Source organism: Scardinius erythrophthalmus (assembly GCF_964197995.2).
Source record: "Scardinius erythrophthalmus genome assembly, chromosome: 9".
Taxonomy (NCBI): domain Eukaryota; kingdom Metazoa; phylum Chordata; class Actinopteri; order Cypriniformes; family Leuciscidae; genus Scardinius; species Scardinius erythrophthalmus.
This window is the reverse complement of record NC_138229.1, coordinates 35639117-35652604: the sequence shown is the minus strand read 5'-3', so window position 1 is coordinate 35652604 and position 13488 is coordinate 35639117. Positions and strand designations below refer to the sequence as shown.

Here is a 13488-nt window from a genome sequence, read left to right as displayed (position 1 = left end):
TCTTTTGAACTTCAAAAATCAAAAAAGATATTTTTAAAAACAACAATGGAAAAAATTGCAACAATTATTTCAAAATCATTTTCTCAAGTTGAAATTTAGGGGTTAGGTTTCGGGACAGCCACCTCCCAATTGAAAGTACCCAATAAATTATGATTTTATATATATTAAGCTTACTGATATTTTAAATATTATTGTGGGTTTTAATAGATAATAGAAGTATGTTTTTAAACATCTACGATTTGAGTAGTTAAATGTACCAATTCTGTAGAATGGCCCATAAATGAATATTTTGCAATAGCTGTGCCCGAAAGTTTTGGCAGCTGCCTTGCTATCCTATCAGACAATTACTTTGCAGGTAGTGTTTGCGTACAAAGAAAGCTGATTTCAGACAGGCTTTTAAGGTAACTGTCTAATGATCTACAACAAAATAGAGAAAGCTTTTTTCAGATAACTTATCAAATTTTTAATTTCTACAATACTAATTTCACACTAGAACTGAAATGAAACGTAAAAAAAAGTTCAAAAACATTTACACACAAATTGACCACCATCCACAACTTTTAGACGCCATTTTATTTTTTTGCTCTACTGTCACGGAAGCGAACGCACAGGATTGTGGGATATCAAAGGCAATGAAGGATACATCTATGCTGCCTTCAGAAATCCAGCAGATGAAGGTATCTCAGTAGACAGGCCTTGATGCCTTCCTTTTTAACTTTTACTTCAGCTTTCACACACAGCCCTATGTCAACTGGCTCATAATCATGAGCAAAACAATTGTCGCCTCACTTTCTGTCATAATGTTCCCAGTCAACACTCGTGACAAGACCGGACTCAGGTTTATGCTAGTTCAGGTATTTCTCAAGTCCCCTCAACCACTTTTCCCTGTTATGCCACTTTTATTTTCCCCTTCGTTCGCTTCAACATTTGGTCTAGCCTTCCTCCATCTGACACAGCGTTGGCAGAGCACTATCACCATGCCGGCGACCCAAGCCAGTACAATGCCTACTCCAAAAATGACAAAACCAATGGCCACAAAGAATAGGTAGTCCTGGTGACCCAGTCCTGGATGGCAATGTCTTCTCAGCCAAAGGCCCAACTCCGAGAGATGCTGTCCCCGTAAGAATGAAGGACCTTCACACACTGTCTGTCCCTCTTCTAGTCACATAAAACACAAGAAAAAAAAAAAAAAATTCCATTAACTCCAGAAACATTTGTATTGTTGGTATATATTTAGCAACTTAATAAACATGACAGTCTAACGTGATAACCACAGACACAAAATTGCACAAATAAGATTTTGTCAGAAGTAAGACAATTTCAGAAGTATGGCATTGTTGGGAGCACATTACTTCAAAGACTATAGAATAACACAAGACGCGTCATTCGTATAGTTTTGAATGGGGAAAAGTGCAACGCTCAATATGGCGGATTAAACCCCACCTTCTAAATAAGAGCCATTCGCCGATTAATAAAGTCATCGCATCATTGCAGTTGGCGTTAAACGCTCTGGTTCCAATAGAAACAGTCAGATGCGTGATTCCACTGCGCATTAGCTTGATCCAGCCTGAAATATGTCATTTTCTGTCATGAAAAAATTTTTCTGCCCGAGAGGCATTTCAAAGATGGCCACCGAGTGAACTGACTTGTCTTAAAGGGACTTTGACTACTTTTATAGTATGCATACTATGCACAAAACAAGCATTTTCTTCATGTTTAAAACACCAAGATACATTTCCTAAAATGTGCAGTGTACATCTAGAGCACACACATAGAATACTGTCATGGTTCTGTAACTTCATTCTGGTCTATTCTTAGTTTTGTGACAGAGCCCTGACACTATCTTTGTGTGAGTGTGCGCGTGCTGTGTTTCATCTGCGGAGCATGGTGCTCAGATCCCAGCACTCCTGTCTAGTTTGCCGTGCGCTCTTGTCTTGTGTGGTTTTTAGAGTGCTGGTATGTTTTCATTTGCCAGGCGTTCTTGTGTCATGTTTGTCTCCTGTCTACCCAGACAGCATGGTAACATTAATTCAATATTGAGTTTTGATCCAAACCATCATTTTGGTTGACATCAAAATTTCAATGTTTAAAGTGTGTTGGATCAGCATTGAAATGTTGATGAAAGGGAACGGCACACATGGTTGAAGACAGTGACATTGAACTAACAGTGAGTCTTAGTTTATGAGCACACGATCTTGCAGGCATGTATCTGTGCAAAACACTACTGGGTGTTTCCCAATCAGTGGGGCGTTTCAGTTCATTATGAGCACTTTCAATGGTGTTACCTCATTTGTACTAATACACTGGGGGTTTGGTTTAGGGGTGGGCCCTCATGATTTTAGCAAGTCTTTTGAAAAACCAATTGTAGTTTGCACTAAAAATTGGCACTAATTGGTATACTCCCATTTTGGTTTTGCATGTGGGCTTCTCAGTATTTAATTGATGCTTCCTTATTAGAGAGAAAACACAAGGTGCATCCTATACGGAAGTATAGGATGCACCTTCAAACAATGGTGCATAATGTATTTCTGTTTTTTTTTTTATCTGTATTTCTTTTTACTTGCATTTTATTTATTGTTACTAAATCTACTAACATACATTAATTTTCCAAGTAAGTAAAGTGTTGAAATAAATCGCACAGATAGTATGGGAACATTAATACAATGAGTTTTGATCCAAACCATAATTTTGGTTGAGATTGACATTTCAGTGTTTAAAGTGTGTTGGATCAGCATTGAAATTTTGATGAAAGCCAACAGCACACATGGGTGGAGACAGTGACATTGAACTAACAGTGATTTGTAGTTGATGAGCACAAGATCATTCAGGCAGGTATCTCTGCAGAACACTAGTGGGTGTTTGTCTATCAGTGGGGCGTTTTCAAACCACAATGGGCATTTTCAACCGCTTTACCTGATTTGCTCTAATCCACTGGGGGCTTGGTTTAGGGGTGGGGTGGTTTAGCAAGTCTGTTGAAAAATGGTTTAAAAACATTTATTGTAGTTTGAAATTGGCCACTGATTGGTAAACGCCCATTTTGGTTTTGCATGTGCACTTCTCAGTAGTGTAATGCTTCCTCATTAGAGAGAAAACATAGGTCCATGGTGCATCCTATACAGAAGTCTGGTTTGTTGAAGCACCTGACATACTTACATGACTTCTCTAGCACAGTTTCAAACAATGGTGCATCTACATACTTAAAAAAATGCACATTACTTTAGTAAAGTTTATTAAGAATTTCCTGAATAAAGTTCTAACGTCATTTAACACATTTCTTGAAGTGCAGAAGACATGAACATGAGCAAGAAAGTTACACTGCAAACATAGCCCATGTCTTGCATCCATCAGTGCTTGCATGCAGAGCACATTGCTCCTTTAGTAGGAATGAAGGCCGACGAAGATGGACAATAAATAAATAGAAAGCACCCCCCTCCTGATAATGCTGACATTGATTATACACTGAGTTGTTGTCGACAGCATAATCACCTGACCTGGGACTTGATGATATCCTGTGCCTTATCACTGCTTAATCAGGTAATCATTCATATTCCTGAATCTGTATTAAATTTGAGAAATTTCCACTGAAACACAATAACAAAAAACATCTTGTGTTTATTAAGAAAGTGACTGACATGGCTATTTTATTTTGTGATATTTGAAGAGATTAAGTTCTACATAAGGTGAATCTGCAGCTTCAAAGGGATAGTTCATCCCGAAATGAAAATTCTGTCATTATTTACTCATCCTCAAGTTGTTCCAAACCTGTATGAATTTCTTCTGATTATTTGTGTTAATTTCAGTATTGATTCAGCATTGGTGATGTAGAATCAATCATAGTGTAATGTTGATTCAACATTAACTGAGGGTGCAAAAGTGACAATTGATTCAATGTTGAATCAATACTATTACCGTTAATTTTTGGTTGAAATCTCAACATTGCTTCAGCATTAACTAAGGGTGCAAAAGTGACATTGAAACAACATCACTTTGTAATGTTGAAGCAATATTAACACCATTGATTTGTGATTGAAATCTGAACATTATTTCAATATTAACCGGGGGTGCAAAAGTGATTTTGAAACAACATCACTTTTTAATGTTGAAGCAATATTAACACTATTGATTTGTGGTTGAAATCTGAACATTATTTCAATATTAACTGAGGGTGCAAGAGTGATGGTAAAACAACATCACTCTCTAACGTTATTTTAATGTAATCAGCGTTGACGCATCAACATGACTCAACATTGTTTCAATGGTTACATGCTATCTGGGTATTGTCTTAACTCCGTCCTTCTTATGAAAATCTGATTATTGGTGTATTTGCCCCACCTGTTCTTCCTCATTACCCTCCTAATGTGCTCTCCTATTTATTCTCTCTGTGTTTTCTGCCCTGCGTTTTCTTCACTGTCATACTCCATGTGTGCTATCCTGTTCCCAGCCTTGCCTTGTCCTGTGCCCATGTGCTCAAGCCCTACTCTACCTGCTGTGCTGGATGGAGGCCTTGGTGTTTTTCTCCTACGGGGTAGTTTCAGTTTTTCTTTTGTTTCATTTTCTAAACTTCATGTGACGAACTCTGCTGAGCCTGGTTTCTCCCAAGTTTTTTTTCTCCATTCTGTTACCAGATGGAGTTTTGGCTTGCTTAGTTTGGGACACTTAATATTCAACAAAAATGATTGATCTGCCTGCATTGACACCATTATATGAGAACTGAACTGAGCTGGACGATGACATCACGGTTTTCCAGAGTGGCTATATATATATATATATATAAATGAACAAAATTAATAACCTTTTTAATTAATAACAACAATGAACCATCACTGAGCTGGACTATGATGCTATTTTCTTCTACGCTATGTATCTGCTGTACAGGCGAAAAACAAACTTTGTTTTATTATTTTACAGTTATCACTGTAAAGCTGCTTTGAAATGTAAGCCTGCGCTCAGTCGGCCCAATGGAGGCATCCGGTCAGCGGGGAAGGTCTCTGCATGTTACTGTCTTTTCTCGTGGCAAAGTATTTTTGAATAAATGCAATACATCATACCGATTTCAGAATCAGTTCAAAGATAATAGATACAAAACATCAAATGCTCTGGAATAAAGAGAAGAGATGCGAACCCGACATTAGGAAATACATGATGCTGAGAGTCCCGGCGGCTCTCTGCAATACGGGCGATGTAAGACTTGAGAAATTAGATAAATGCCAGGCAGAGGAAGGTCTACTCGAGGAACGCCCACTCCCAGAGAGGACAAAGGACCTTTCTGGAAATTAACATTTGAACTCTCTCTTGTGAAACTACCACCATCATTCGAGATGCAAGTCTCACCTAAGCAATCCTAATCTACATTACTCCCCCTCTTCCCCCACTCCCCCTCTGTCATGCTGAGATCACATGAAAATCACCCAAAAATCCATATGGTTTAATGTGAATTATCATCGAGTATTATACATGTTTGTTTTGTATAATTTGAAATGTCTCACTGTGACTGGTCCAAAGGTCTCATTCCCAAATAAGTAAAACAAAAGGTAATAAGGTTTTTAAGAGTTTAGAGATAACTGGCACACAAAGGAAGGTCAAATGGTCTCCTACACCCAAAAGGTGTCAGCTCTGAATGTAAATTCCCATTGTTAGCAGATGTTTCCATGTGAAAGAAGTTTCTGTCTATATAATGAAATGCAACTAGAGGATCAGGACGATTCTGTAACCCAGATCAGCCCGTGATGCGAAGTGCAAGCAAAACACTTCGCATCATGTATTTCACCATATGCCGCCTTCTCTCTTTAATCCAGAGTTTTTGATGTTTTGTATCTATTATCTTTGAACTGATTCTGAAATTGGCATGATACATTTACCCAACATAAAAAATTGTAAACATTTGATTTTACTCTAATCAACTCTGACATTATTTTCAGTAAAGAAGTCAAACATTCGCTCACATTTAATGATGCACAGATATCATTAAAACCTTTTCATTTATGGAGTCAGATTAAACAACGAGAAAATACATATGAGAAAATGTATTTCATTTAATCAAAAATACTTTGCCACGAGAAAAGACAGTAACACGCAGAGACCTTCCCCGCTGACCGGATGCCTAGACTGGGCCGATTGAGCGGGCTTACAGAAACAATCTGTATTGCAAAAAACGCTGGTGACTTGACCAATGAGAACATAACACATGAAGCAAGGAGTCACATGAGGGCAAGGGAATCACATAACAAACCAGGAAACATGTAAACTTCAAAATAAAAGACCTGAAAACAAGAACATGAACAAACCCCACCGAGAAACATCTCTTCTCTGATGGTGTAAGCACATCTAGATTGGTCCAAAGACGGCATCCGATAGAACGGGTGAAGGTATTAAGTTATTATTAAGTGTGTAAAATTCGACAATAAAGACTTCCACATATGATACAACTGTGCATCCTCACTCATATCTCCTCAGGAATCTTCCTCACTCCTCCTTTCTCGCTTCCTCATGGTGCAGTTGTAGAAATAAGATGTTCTTCAAGATGGCTAGCTTTGATCGGTTTCCGGGTCACAGGCTAGAGGACAGAGGAGCGAAGAAACGAGGAAGCATCTATTTGAGTAATGAGAAGCACCCTTGACCATAGCAGCGTTCACTGTTCCCTTCTCCCTAAATTGTTATATTTGAAAGCACTAAACTGAGTGATATATGTCTGCTGTGATGTTTAATGGCTGGGCACAGGTTTGGTGGTATGGGAAGGTTTAAGGTTGGGTTAAAAGATAAGGGAAGAGTCAATAGTGTAATTACATGCAGGTATTTTAAAATACAAGTCAGTTCCATGCACTATACATGAGATTTAATGTCTTCCTTTAAGGTTAACTTCATGAGTAGCACTGGAAATGAGCATTGCTGATTTAGGTGTAAATGAATGCAGTGCCTTTTGGCATCCTTTCATATATGGATATTATGTTACCGTACACACTGACACACTGAATAATTCAAACCCATGGTTGGCCTCTACTCTGGCTGAGTCATTTAGTCTTATGCTTTTGTAAGGAGACACGTCGTCTTCTGCTCCAATTCTCTCTTTATTTTACCATCATTGTAAAATAATAGTGATTTCCCTCCTTAACAAACACCACTAATAAATGAGGAATATGAGGAAAGAAATGCAAGAGGAATATAATGTACCTCCTTACAGTAATCTCACCATTTTCCACTGTCTCCATCCTTGCAATTACTTTCTCCTTAGTTATGGTGACTGAATACCCACAACCCATCTGATGTGCAGTACTTGTATGGTCTGTCTCTTCCTTTATCTTCCTCTCATCCAATACCCTTTGTACTTGCCCATATTTTCTTATCCTCACTCTTTGAATATGTCTTCAAAGCTTTTCACTTTCATTGAAATAAATATTCAAATAGTTGATATGCTTATGTAACGAGCCCTTTAAGATAAAATGCTCAATATTGACTCTTGAGCCAATGTGCATTGACAGCTGTATGTATAATAATGCTACCTATGCCTGGTAGGCGCACCCCATGCTTTGAGAACAACTGAGTTTATGTTACAATGGCCCCTATGAATAAGCCCCTACAAAGCCAGTAAAAGGTAAAAAATAGGCCAGCATATATGGGGCTATAAGCTTACAGCAGAGCGAGAGATTTTGTTTGTGAATAGCTGCATGTTCATTTGTAGAGAAAAATAATTAGCAGCACTTGAGGGAATACATCTGTGCCAATTAAAAGCAGGAGATGTCTCTGTATTATTCCTCACACTATGTGTGTTTGTGTATGTCTGAGTGTTCAGTGTGGCTTTGACACTAGAGGCCCTTAGCCTAAACATAACTGGTTATAACTGGACTCTGTGAACATTCCAGAAAGATGAATTTAAGATTAGCTTAAACAATGATCTGCAGATAAAGTATAGAATGTATGTATATGCACTGCATATACTATATATATATATATATATATAGTATATGCAGTGTATATATATATGTGTGTGTGTGTGTATGTATGTATGTATGTCTAAATATATATGTCTATCTCTATGTCTCTATCTAGTCATCCATCCATCCTCTAAGCATCACATTCTTGCGTATCAATCAGATGGCCTTTACAAATCCATTGCCAGCTGTTAGTCTATTTTCCCCTCTTCATCAAGCCCTGAAGACAGAATAGCACTGGTGAGGCATTTATTGTTAGCAGTGTTCTACTGTGCCCTAAATCTAAAATAGTGTCCAATAACAAGCAAGAATTACAAACATTAACAAATAGCAGATTAGTACATCATGGTTTAGAAATGTCATGAAACTTTTTTTTTCTTGTGGTCAACTGATAATCATCACATATGGAAAGCTGGCACAAACACTATATGTCAGGAACCAGTGTTGGGGTAACACATTATAAGTAGCGCAAGTTACGTAATCAGAAGCATTTTTCAAGTAACTAAAGTAATGATTTACTTTTAAATGTACAACAAACGTTGTGTGTGCTTGTGTGATGGTTACAAGCAAGCCCAGCCCAGGTGAGAAGAAGTAACGCAAAAGTGACATAATTACTTTAATTAAAGCTGCAGTCCGTAATTTTTCCTCTTTGTCGCCATCTCTGTTTGAAATCTGCAATTGCAGTTATCCGCGGAATTATCAACTTTATGTGGGTTGTGTCTTGGCACAGCACAGCCCGGGTGAATCCAATGTTTTGAGGTGAGTGTGCGGCTGTCAGTCGCCGCCGGTGTGGATACTGTCATTCGCAATCACAGATTCTACTTTTTGGAAGTATGACAAACATAAGAATTTTCACCGGAAAATGTCATCTGAACAAGTAAGTAACATCCACTTTTGTTCTGACAAACTAAGGGGAAAAAAGCATTGCAGTAAATTGCGCTGATTAAATATAACGATCGCTTATCATATCACGTCAAACCGTGCAAATTATACTTTGTTCTCAAATTGTTAATGTTAACAACATCAGCATTGCATGACTACATTTAATAATTATTTAAAGTGCTACCAAATAAAGTTATTTAAAATAAAATGTGAAAATTTAAAACCCAATGTGCCTAAACAGGCAAAACGACAAACCCTAGACCCAAACTGTAACCTAAGTCTATAGTCTACCTTGAAATTTAACGGTGTCCGTCTGCATCCATAAGCAGAGCTCTTCCGTGTCGCAGGCGCACAGCCACGGGTTCCCGCTCAGCCCGAGAGACCTGAGCCCGCCGAGTGCCATGAGGGAGCTCACATTGAGTCTGCTCAGGTTGTTCCTGCTGATATCCAGCACCTGAAGAGCACTAGCATGCGAGAATGCATGAGGATGAAATTCTGACAGCCTGGGGTTATCCGTCAGTCTCAACATCACCAGGCTCTCCAGCGCTCTGAAGGTCTGCTCCTCAATCTTACCGAAGGAATTGAAGGACAGGTCCAGATATGCCAACTTCCTCAGGTTTCCAAACGTGGATTCTGATATGTGTGTGAGAGAGTTATTGCTGCAGTCCAGATACATAAGGTCTGACAGGAAATTGAGCTCGAGCGCAGGTAAATCAGAGATTCGGTTGTTGGACAGGATAAGCTGGCGGGTGGTCAGCGGGAGTCTTGTTGGGAATCTGCGGAGATCTTGTTCAGCGCACTGGACAACATGCTGGTCATCACACACACAGCGCTCTGGGCAGCCAGAAGGGATCGAGGACACCACATGCACTAAAAGCACAAGGAATATCTGGGTTCTGATACGCATGCTGTGGCCGCGAGCTTCATGAAGCCTTCCCAGGTTATGGATATGCCATAGAAACCTCCACAGATAAAACAAGACCCACTAATGTCTCCCTAGAGTATGCGAGTAAGAAAGAGAGTGAGTGAGAAAGAGAGAGAGTGAGAGAGAGAGTGAGCGAGAGAGAGAGAGTGAGTGAGAGCTCTGTGGCTGCGCTTCTTCCTTTCATCGCTGTAGGACCGTCGTATTCCTGATGTGTTTGTATATAATTATGTGTAGATGATGAAAACTGTTTAATATGTGTCAGGAGTTCTAAGGCAAGTATTAATTTCAGAAGTTTTTGTCACATTTTGGGGTTTATTTAGTCATGTTTAGAGGTTGTTTTTTTCCTGCTTTTCTGTTCAGTGAATGTTTGAGTTTCTTTGTTAATCTTCTAGTCGGTTGATCAGTTCTCCTCTGTTCCCTACCTGTTTGTATCCTTGGTTACTAATTAATTAGGTTCCTTGTTTTCAGGTGTGTCGTTAATTAGTCTGATTAGTTCCTCTTGTTTCCCTGTGTATTTGAGCCCTGTGTTTTGTCCTGTTCAGTTGTCTGTCGTCGTTAATGTTAAGCTGGTTGTTCTGCCTTGTTTCTTAGTCTCCCGAGCATTTCTGAAAATGACAGGATTAAGTCTTAAAATGGGCTCCATATTCTTCATTAAAAAAACTATTTCATGCCTTTTTTCTTCTGATGTTGCGGCGAAACATAACATGGATATATTTTTGTGAGATTCATCCAACAACAATACTTTTTAGGAAATAATAATAAAATTTTTGGTCAATGGTCAAATGAGTGTCCCTGGCAACAAACAAGAGAACAGAGCAGCTGGGAAACATGAGGTGAACAAAGCAACAATGGAAATACAGAACTTCAAGATAAAAGTCCATTACAATTAAGGCTTGCACAGACTAGACGAGTAGTCGAGAGATTGACTACTTCAACCACTAGTCCGCGCTGTCGGAAACAATCGACTACTCGAGCGTGCATGCCATCAACCATAAATGAATTCAAAATGGCGATCGTCACTAACAGACACCACACATCAGATGTGTGCAGGGCTGGACTGGGACAGAAAATCGGCCCTGGCATTTTGGCCCAGACTGGCCCACTACATATGATCATAAACACCACCCATCTTTGCACGCCTTTGAATACGTTTTTGTTCAACTCCTATTCATTAAAACCACTAATATGTAATGAGTGAGTATAAATGAGTGAGAGTTAACAGATGAAATAAGTACAAAATTGTAATTTATTAATACAATTGAACTATACTCCACAGTGGTGAATCCAAAAAACAAGCTATAAGCTGCATTGGCATAGCAATACCAGTGTTTCTCACAGGAATTTTGGTAAAACTGTGGTGGGTGGACCTCGGTCCCTCTAGGGGGGTTTGGGGGCATGGTCCCCTTAAGAAAATTTTGTGCATTTTAATGTTAAATTCATCAATCTGGTGCAGTTTGAGGGTTCAAAATTAAAAGCTCCAACCCATATTCAGTGTGCAAATATAACAAAGAAAAAATCAAACCTCTTTTAGTAACAGTGTCTGTCTATAGGCTATTACACTACTACATAATAATAGTTATAATATTAATCTCATGATAGTAGCCTAATAGCCATATATTGTAAAACAAATGCACTAAAAAATAAAGAAAACTTTCATAATTAGTTTTGTACTAATTTCTATACTTGAAAGAGATGAGCACATGATCTTTTATTTTGACAGAAACTGCATCGAGCTTTTATTTTGGCGGAAAACATGGTTAAAAACGCATCTCATTAAACTTCTAGTAAATTGCTGTAATCGTCAACTATGCAGATGTGGAAATAATCTGTAACTGGGTTATGGGTTCCTACACTCATAGCCAAAGTGTTTTGAAAGTAGTTCTGCTTACCGCGGACTCTACACTTTCTCATCTCTCTCTCCTGATCCTCCTCACTATCCTCCTCATCAGCCACTGGAGCTGATGAAGGTCCTGCTGCTGCAGAAAACATATATATCTTGACACATTTTACAGCGTCTGCTTGAAGGGACTGTATCTATTTTTCACGCTATTTCTCTGCACATTCCTTGCGTTTCTTCTCCATCTCTCAGACTATTTTGACAGATACACACTTGACACTGCACGCTCACTCAAAGCCCAAAGGGAGAGGTGTTTAAATATGTGATTGGGCCAGCCCAGTGTCAATCAAGAAAACAACCAATGGGCCGCTGATCTACGCGTTTCATGGGCCGGTCTGTCAGTGGGAAAAAAACTAACGCTTACTTTTTTTTGACCAATGCAATACACCGGCACTAACCCAGCGCCGTCAATTAAACAAAACAAAACGAATGGGCCGCCGATGTACGAGTTTTATGGGCCGTAAAAAAAAAAAAAAAAAAAGTATGAGATGTATCGGCCCAAAAGCACGTCGGCCCACCGGGCATTTGCCCGGTATGCCAGATTACCAGTCCAGCCCTGGATGTGTGGAAGTATTTCATCAAGGATAACAAAAATCCTGTAATTTGCCAAGTCTGTAAGGGGCCGTTAAAAAACGTGTGCTTTGCACCGCTTTCTCCTTCTTTCCACAAGTGTTTGCACTCCCATGGTGTCTGTCATTGCTATGCAACCATGAACTGCGCTTTCCATGATGACGAGGAAGTATCAGCAAAGGATTAATTGATTTCTAGCCCTTGCATTAGCTTTACTACTAGATATATTTATGGAGATGATAAATAAAAACCCGCCCTGTACAGCTATGATCAGCTGTTCGGCCGAGCTTTCGATGTTGTTACGGAAATACCAAAGCTGATCGGATGGTTTTTGTCACATGACCTGCGCTGCGCTTGCGGCATTCTGAAAAGTTGAGATGTTCTCATCTCAGCTTTGAAATAAAGTTAAAAGCCTACATTTGAAATAACAAACTTGAGCGCACAAAAGACGCGATATGTGAATGGCCCCTAAAAGCGGACATTGCGTCTGAAATGAAAGGCAAGAACGGCTATTCATTTGACTTTACTCTGTTACATGAAAATTAAAATATGTAATGTCATAATTATAATGTTATAATGAGAGTTTACTTATGTTGCATTAGGCTATAAATCAATAAACATTTATTGATAAGAACTATTTCATGTCATTTCATTTACAGTTGCATGAACCACAAGTAGTCGAGTAACTCGAGTATTGTAAAGTAGTCGTGCAACTCCTAATGACAACTGACACAGGAGACACAGGTAGGGATCGTGACATAGCTCCTCTCCTAAGGAACGGCTTCCAGACACTCCTAACACGCAGTGCAGGAGAGTGGGGGAGCGAAGACAGATCAGGGGGAGGGAAGGAGGGCCAGATCCATGGAGTGGAGGAAGGACAGGAGACAGAGGTAGTGCAGGTAGCCAGGGTGGCGCAGGCTGGATAGAAGACCCCCTCAGCAAAGCTTGAGACCACCACAGCTGAGTTGACGGGACTGAAGACCTCCATGGCGGTGCAGAAGGCCACAGCCGAGTGAATGGAGCTGAAGACTTCCTGGCTAGAGCAGACTGAGCTGGTGACCATCTCAACAGAGCAGAGGCAGGGCAGGCAGGACCCTCAGGGATGGTACCTGAGGAAATAACAGAACACTCAAAGAGTTCAGAACTGGCATTCACTTTCGTTACAGGACTGGCAGGGCGTTCTGAAAAGACAAAGTCATAGCAGGACTGGCAGGATACTCAGAAACGACATCCACAGTCGTAGATGGACAGGACTAGCAAGGCATGACCGTCATAACAGGACAGACTGG

General features: G+C 39.6%; 1 protein-coding gene across 1 annotated transcript; it reads right to left on the bottom strand.

Annotated features, from left to right (window-relative positions):
- Positions 1 to 871: 871 nt before the first annotated feature.
- On the bottom strand, positions 872 to 13262 carry LOC308695635 (leucine-rich repeat-containing protein 52; the record flags this gene model as incomplete). The annotated part of the gene is made up of 3 exons (XM_081373820.1): positions 872 to 1158; positions 9099 to 9769; positions 12931 to 13262. The coding sequence occupies 3 exons, from the start codon at positions 13260 to 13262 to the stop codon at positions 872 to 874; spliced, it is 1290 nt and encodes a 429-aa protein (XP_081229946.1).
- Positions 13263 to 13488: the final 226 nt, after the last annotated feature.